Raw genomic sequence first — 7839 nt, 5'->3', positions numbered from 1 at the left:
TCCTGACTGAAGATCAATGTGGGCGGTCCCAGGCCACTTTGGGTGGTACCATCCCTGGTGCACCTGGGATATATAAGAAAGCAACATGAGGAACAAGCCAGTAAGCCTTGCTCTTCCACGGCCCGTGCTTCAATTCCTGCCTCCAGGTTTTGGCCTTGAGTTCCTGCCCTGATTTTCCTCAGTGGTAGACCGAGACTCGGAAATGTAAGTCGAATAAACCCTTTCCTTTCCAAAATGCTTTTCATCATATTTTATCATAGCAAGAGAAGCAAAGCACCCCTGACACAGAGCTCGTGTGAGATACTCTGGAGACCATGGAGGGTTAGGGGACACAGACATAGTGACACCAGAGTCAATGTCTGACCATGGCCCTAAGCACCTCCAAGACAGAAGCTGCCATCGTGTGGAGACCAGGATGGGCTTCAGTCAAGTCACGAGGAGATGAGGATGTGGCAGCCCCCTCAGAAGTTGCACAGGGGACCGTGGCAGCAGTGAGTAGCGCGGATTTCGTAATTCTTCACCGTTCTCTTGAAGCACTCCGATTTGTCCTCCGTGCAGCCTTTCACTGAATACCACTGGACCCCACCTGAAGGAAGGAAGGAACGATGCTGAGACGGGTGGGTGCTGCCTACCTGGCCTGGCGGGCATTACACAGTAAACACGGAACAATAGAAGACGAAGTGCAATCTCCAGCTTCACCCAGACACGAATCTAGACTTCCTACCATGAGGAGTGGTGTCTTCACCTGCTGAAGAACTCCCAGGTAAACTATCTGAACTGGAGTACACATGCTTCAGAACTATAGAACAACCACAGCTTTCTGCTTGCAACTGCTATCGTCTAGGCATTTTTCACTGTCATAGCTGTGGGCGAGCTTGAATATAACCATTCCTCAGCATCACTAAGGTCCGTCACCCAATTGAAAGGCCACATCTGCACAAGGGTACTCTAGCAAGTGCTTCCTAGAGATGGAATCTTATCAGACAGAATCACTATTTTTCTGGGTTTTGTCTGTTTTGTTTCGGGGCTGGGCCTAGCTATGTAAAGTAGGCTGGCCTTCAGTTCTTAATCTTCCCACTTCAACCTTTCGGGTTCTAGGAGTCCTAAGTTTGTATCACCATACCCAGCTTTTCCTTCTTGGTTAAATCACTGTAGAACACAGACAAATGGACAATGTGAAAAGCAAGTTCCAGTAGTTCCACAGTCCTACTGCCCCAAGCTTCAGATGTGCCCAGAGCAACCTCAGAGCATCCTCAGAGCAACAGAGACAAAAGTGCTTGCTCAGCACAGCTGTTTCTGCTTTCCCAAGCCCAGGATGTCAGCTGTCGCTCAGAGACTTCTGCTATTACAGTTGGATACAGCAGCAGGGGCCATCTGTTCTGGGCATTTAAGAAGAAAAAGGCTAGGGATGTTGCTGTCCATTCCATAATGGAGGATGTACCCGAGCTTCTCACTACCCTGGCCTGGGACAAGACACCTGGGTAAGTTGAAAAACCAAAAGTTTGTTTGGGCTCACAATTTCAAAAGTCTCAGCCCACGGTTTCTTGGCAATGTTGGTTTTTGGTCTGTGGTTAACAACCTTGTAGTGGGAAGAGCTTCGCCAAGAAAGCCACACACCTCATGGTGTCCAGTAAACAAAAAGGAGAAGGCTGAGAACTCAATGTTCCCTTCAGTAGCATGTGTCCCGGGACATAACTTCCTTCTTCTCGGCCCTGCCTCCTAAAGTTCCACTATTTCCCAATCACACTAAAAGTTCCAGCATTTCCTGGACGTGCTAAAGGCTCGTGATCAAGCCTATAAGACATGGGCCTTTAGAAGACATTCAAAATTCAAGCCTTAGCAATTGTCCCCACAAGGCATCAATCTTCCACAAGTGCCACTATTGGCAATGTTGAGAAGCTATTGATAAAGTCACATTAGAATGTAACTTTATGTAACTTTCAATTCTGTTTAATTTAGTTTAATTCAGTTCAGTGGGAAATGGTAAAAAAATTCCAGGATACTGGACTTTGTTCACATAGCATGGCCATTCCAGGTCATTGATTCGCCGTAGGAGGTGGTGGGTATTTTTCTAGGCAAGCTTTCAGGCTTTAGTCCATGCACAGAATCCCTTAATTCTTACGCTGATGTCAATATGAGTGCTCACAATTCAAGAGTAGAAGAGCAATGCCTGAGAACCAATGTCCTTGGCTCAGAGGGGCTTTGGGACCTTTCTCCATCAATAATAGACTTTGAATAGCAAAGTTCAAAGTTACAGGGCAGAGCCCAGAAGTTTCTTAATACCAACCAATCCTCTTGAGATGGGAAATGTGGCTCTTCCTCTCTCTTGCATAACTTCAATGACCTCTGATTTTTGTTCTTTCCTTCCAACTCCATGAAGTATTGCTTTGCTGATTTCTACTTATATGTAGACTACTATGTGTATCAATTTGTATTTGATTTCATCCCATTTGACAACAATTTAGATATTTACCCATATTAACAAGTAAATGTGGAAGATGCTACATAGCAGACAGCATTACATGGTTTGGAGACAACACAGTCCAACTACTTTCTGTATGTAAGCTTGTAGGTCAATTATTAAAAGAATATTTTGCCAGTATTTACTTAGTGTGTGTATGTGTGTGCAATTATCCTTTATATAATAAGGCATATTCATTATCAGTCTTATGGGCTAAACATATTATATTTTTCTATACTTTACATTGCCTTGATTTTTGCTAGCAAGGTTAAACTGCTCTTTTGTTTGTTTCCATGTTGGTGTTTTCTGTGCCAAGGACTGCATTCATGTTTTATTTTTTTCCTGATAGTTGGTCTTGTGTGTGTGTTGTATATTTAGCATGCAGTATGTGTTCTTGTAGGGGTGTATGTGTGCATGTGTATACACATGCGTGTGTGCATATGTGTGAGAGATTGATGTCAGGTTTCTTTCTTCAGTTGCTCTCTATCTTAGTCTGGAATGCTGGATCTTTTTCTGGGTTTGAAGCTCACTGATTCAGCCAGGCTGACTGGCCAATGAGTTTCATGGATCTGCCTGACTTTGACCCTAGTGGGATACAGGCACACACTACCAGGCCTGTCTTTTTTTACTTGGATTCCTGGGATCTGAATTCATCTCTCCATGCATTTGGCTGAACTGTCTACCCAGTCCCTAACTCATCTTCTAAAATAAATTTTTTTTGGAAGCTTCTTATTTTTCTGGACAGATAATAATGTTTTTCTGTAATCCATTTTTATTATTTCCAGCTAACTAGTTCTTTGGTCTTTTACACTTGCTTATCATTTAACATGGTCATTTATTTTACAAACCACAAAATATAGACACATTCAAATCAATTGTATTCTTTTTGACTTTTGGGTTTTGGATGTAAAGGGGCCTCCTCTCTTTCAAACTTAAATGTGCTCACCAGCATTTTCTTCTGATCTTATCAGCATTTGGTTTTTGTGTTTAACATGGAATCTGGGCAGTTGCACAGGAGCCTGCATTTAGAAAACTCTGCAAATAATCTATTAATGCTTTCTGAGATGTGAATGCTGTGAATGAGGCCACATGCAGATTTATTAATATTTGGGGACTCAAGATACTTGTATTTGAATTTTGGCTACTATACTCACTTACTAGAAACTTTGTAAAAAATTATTTAGCCTTTATGTACCTCAAATTTTTCATTAAAAATAGAGATAATTGAGAGATAACCCAGAGGTCTTGCAGAAGACCCAGTTAGGGTTCCCAGTACTCACAGGGTGGACCTGTAACTCCAGTTCCATAGGATCCAGTGCCCTCTTCTGGCCTTCAGAAGCTGCTGCAAACATGTAATGTGCATAAACCTATGCACACACACACATATAAATGTATGAGTAATATGTAAATTCTCCTTAAAAATGGGGATAATGAGTTATGGACATAGCTCCGTTGGTGAGCACTTGCCATCTGTATAGCCTTGGCTTCAAGCTCTAGCACTCAAAAAATAAGAAAACTGAGTGAGGGGATTTGGGTAGGGGGATTAGTGATGGGATCCATCCAGGTCATATCATTGCATGATTGAAGCAGTATAGTCCTGGCCAAACCTCAGTATAACATCGGGCATATGGCTGGTGTTAACAAATGATAAAGGGATTGCCTCTGCACTTCTACATAGCAAGACTTACCTTTAGCAAGGCTCTCTTTTATACAAAACTGACCGGGCTTTGTTCTGCAGGTTCCAAGGTCTAACAGACATCCATGGAATGGGATGGAGAGATTGCACGACCTGCAAATCACACCTCCGACATCTCCAAAGACAGCCAAAAAAGGGACAATTGCGATGGAGACCAGAGCGAATGAGCAGAGCAAAGAGAGGAGGAGAGAGGGACCGAAAGATATCAGTGATTTTTAACGTTAAAGGATAAGAAATGCTTAAAAATTTTATTATAAAAATCCACATAAATTAAGATTATTTCAGTTTGTATATTTAATGAGGGAGGTTTCAAAGCACATGCTACGTTAATGAATCAGAAGCCCTCTGAACTGACAGGAATTGGAAATGAGTACACTTTCTTGGTGCCTAACTAAAACATGGATTTCACCAGCCACATACCCACAGTTAGGTCATTTCCAAGCCCAGGTAGCATGTTATACACGTGAATATTCATTACTTGATTAATACATACCCATCTGTTATCTTCAGTACTCAAATTCAGTTGTTCAACCACATTGCTCAATTGATTATGTACAACTATCTCAGAGGTTTTTGGACTTAGGCAGCATCTAGATCATTAGTTCCCAGTTTCCGAGTGCATCAGATGAAGGTGAGTGGCTAAAATATATTTCTGTGTGTCCAGAAGACTTGAACTACAATGCATGGGAGGCTGAGTTCACGAATCTTCATTTCAGATGTGCAGTGCTAGTTGACGGGATAGAACTTGGACACGGATGTAAGGTCTGTCTATTCAGAAATCTTTGATGATGACTCCAGCAGGAAGCCTTGGTCAGGACAGAATGCTTGTTACTGTTAATGACCCAGGCAGTTCAAAGACACAAATTGTTACTGTGTTCATACTTTCCCTTTCTACTTTTTTTTTAATGTTTTTCCTTCTTTCCTCCTTCCTTCCTTTCATTTTGTTTTATGTTTGTTTGCTTGTTTTTCTTTTTAAAGATAGGTCTCACTGTGTAGTCTTGGCAGATCTGGAATGTGCTCTGTAGATCAGGACGGCCTTGAACTCACAGAGACCTTGTTGCCTCTGCCTGCTGACTGCTGGGATTAAAGACGTGCACCACCTCACCTGGCATTTCCTCCTCTTTCAACATATAATCCCCACAGCCAAGGTGCTTTTATTTACTAGTAATTCATACAAGAACTTACAAGACATATGGTGCAATGCATTTTTCTTCTTCCTTTGCTACAACTAAGGTGACTTTCAATAGAAGATGGTCTGGATAATGGGACCCTTTAGTCACATGAATTAACAAATATATTTTTGTGTGGCTGTGCATGCAATAACAACTGAAGCCATGAATTTGAAGGAGAATGGGAACAGGTGTACAGGAGAGCATGGAGGGAGGAAAGGGAGGGGAAATGTTGTATTTAAAATACAGCCTCAGAACTAAACAACCACCACCACGCAAAAGAGTGACGTTTACACCTAGAAATCTGCTAAGCAATTTACACACAATAGCCCAGTTATTTTCAAAACAATGTTTGTTTCAGCCAGAAATTATATGTGCCAATTATCTCCCTTGAAATAAATCTTAATAGCTTTCGTAAGTGGAAGAGATGGAGACGAAAAGCTTCTTTGAAACCTAAGCTTTTATCCTTGGCGGCCGCTCTGAGACCCTGAAGCTGCCAATCTTTCATGTGTCTCCATCCTTCCTTCACCTTCTTCTGCTAAAGAACTTGGTTCTTCTGGCTGAGGGTCAGGGGCTGGATGGATTACTGGGCCAACCGCTTTTCAGGGAATCCCTGAGGGAGTTCTCTTCTTGGGTTTGTCATCACCTAGTCTTACAGCCCGCTCATAGAGACCCACCTCATTCTTCAGCCCTTCTTTTAAAGCATAGGAGGACTAAGATGGGTACCCTTATGACTACCAACAAGAACACTCCTTTTGATGGCAATTTTTATCCACATCTTCCTCTGTGTATAGAAGAAGTAATGCAAGCCTCTGAATTATTTAAAAAAATGAGGGTGTTTTATTGATATTTAATTAGCACACAAAGATATGGCTTTCTTTATATATGTCTATCAGTGTACCCTGTTCATATTCACCTCCTCATTACCTCGACTCCCATCCCTTCTAACTGGTCCTCTTCTCAAATGGTCTATTTCTCTCTGTCTCTGCCTACCCCCCCCCACACACACAGAGTGTAAAAATCTAGAATCTAAATATGAGGAATCCTATAAGCTATTTGTTGTGGGTCTGGTTTATTTTTCTTAACTCGATAATTTCCAGCACCATCTTAGTTTTCATGGTATCCAAGTCACGGAAGATGTTTTCTTGTGCCGTTTCACCTTTCTTACGCGCCTCTCCTTTCTGGAAGAGATGTCTAAGTAGAAGATGCAGCCCAGACCTGAGCTGCGTCCTGTATTTAATGAGAAGTGTAGGAAAAGAAGGTCTGTGCTGCATTTTCCACGTTGACAACTCTTCTCGACTCTGTTTGCTAATGCAGGTTCTTCCTCTATAAAATGAGAATACAAACACCTGATGTCTAGTGCAGAGTCAATCAATCCATACACATGAACCTTCAGGGCAGAGTCTGCTCACTCAATGTCCAGACAAAGGTCCTCTGTCCGCATCCAGAGTCTCACAGTGTCTCATACAGAGAGAAGTAACTACCTAAGAGGAGGTTGAGAGGAAGCAAGAGCAGGCAGCTTCTACAATCGCACTTCCCCAGCCACCTCCCTTATGTCCGCTCTCCACTCGCGCAGATTGTAATTCTTCATTTTCTTAACCGGCCGTCCCTCCATCTGACTTTTCCTTTATCATGACTTACCACTGAACAGGCAGGATAGGATAAAAACCCCAGCAATGGCAGGCCGCATTCGTAGGTTCGCAGGCCAAAGAAAGGTAGAAGGAAAGACAAGTCCAACCATTACCTCTTTCTGAGGAAGACAGACAAGCACATGGTAGCCATTTAAAGGGAAGATACTGGCTAAATCGCTTTTTTTCCCCATTAAATTAAGGGCATCCTTCTTTACAAAAATAACTGTAAAGCCATTTCTAGTTCTGAAATTTAGGTATCTTTTTTTTTTTTTTTTTAAACCAATGCTGCCATCTCTTTTTGCTTCCCTCTTAATTACAGTTGCTTCAGGCAAAATACGAAGTGGGGTCAGTGATGTTTCTAGGTCAATGTCTTCAAAAATCCTTCTGCTGTTCAAAGGGAAATGTTCCTCTCGGCTTCAGGGACTGAAGCTCACCGCAAATGGTCATAAGCATGAGGGGAGGCCACGTGATAGCAACAGCGGTGCTCATTAAGTCATCAGAACCGTTAAGATGTTACTAGTCACCCACACCTACCTCTCGCGGGGCGATTTTCCTTGTCTACACTTCTTAAAATGCCTGATCACAGTTTTTAGTGAGGGAGTCGCGCTGTAACTGAATCCAACAGCCTGATCCTCTAGGTTCTGATCTGTTGAAACAGTAACAGATGCCCATACAAGAACATTCCGGAATTGCCCTTGAGCGCCCTCATCTGGATGGAATGCGTTCTCTTTAGTCAGGAACTGTACCAAGGCTAAGTCAGCTTACTCACTGTAAAGGGGCCTGGCGTTTTCTATAGGTTATACAGGCTGGACACACGCACTGTGTGGTCCCACCACTTAGTGTATAAAGCACTCGGCTTTCCTTTTGCGGGGGGCGGGGGAT

At 42.6% G+C, this 7839-nt stretch overlaps 1 protein-coding gene across 2 annotated transcripts; it reads right to left on the bottom strand.

The window, feature by feature from the left end:
* Window positions 1–235: 235 nt before the first annotated feature.
* Window positions 236–7577, bottom strand: C8H9orf57 (chromosome 8 C9orf57 homolog). Of its 2 annotated transcripts, XM_005352038.2 has the most exons (4): window positions 7492–7577; window positions 6968–7076; window positions 4150–4272; window positions 236–586 (listed from the first exon to the last, which is right to left on the bottom strand). In XM_005352038.2, exons 2-4 carry the CDS (start codon window positions 7065–7067, stop codon window positions 462–464), a joined length of 348 nt encoding a protein of 115 aa, XP_005352095.1. In that variant the 5' UTR covers window positions 7068–7076; window positions 7492–7577; the 3' UTR covers window positions 236–461. The 2 variants fall into 2 exon arrangements, with proteins under 2 accessions (XP_005352095.1, XP_013203508.1); XM_013348054.1 differs by lacking the exons at window positions 6968–7076; window positions 7492–7577 and adding an exon at window positions 4651–4843.
* Window positions 7578–7839: the final 262 nt, after the last annotated feature.

Source organism: Microtus ochrogaster, chromosome 8 (assembly GCF_000317375.1).
Source record: "Microtus ochrogaster isolate Prairie Vole_2 chromosome 8, MicOch1.0, whole genome shotgun sequence".
NCBI lineage: Eukaryota > Metazoa > Chordata > Mammalia > Rodentia > Cricetidae > Microtus > Microtus ochrogaster.
Note: the sequence above shows the minus strand (reverse complement) of the source record. Positions and strands in the feature narration are given on the sequence as shown.

What these genes read in the sequence shown, in the direction of transcription:
- C8H9orf57 (XM_005352038.2), bottom strand. Translation starts at nt 7,067, where the DNA reads ATGGTTGGACTTGTCTTTCCTTCTACCTTTCTTTGGCCTGCGAACCTA. An exon ending in CCTATCCTGCCTGTTCAGTG is followed by an intron (nt 4,273 to 6,967) that starts GTAAGTCATGAT and finishes CTGTCTTTGGAG; the next exon opens with ATGTCGGAGGTGTGATTTGC. An exon ending in AAAAGAGAGCCTTGCTAAAG is followed by an intron (nt 587 to 4,149) that starts GTAAGTCTTGCT and finishes TCCTTCCTTCAG; the next exon opens with GTGGGGTCCAGTGGTATTCA.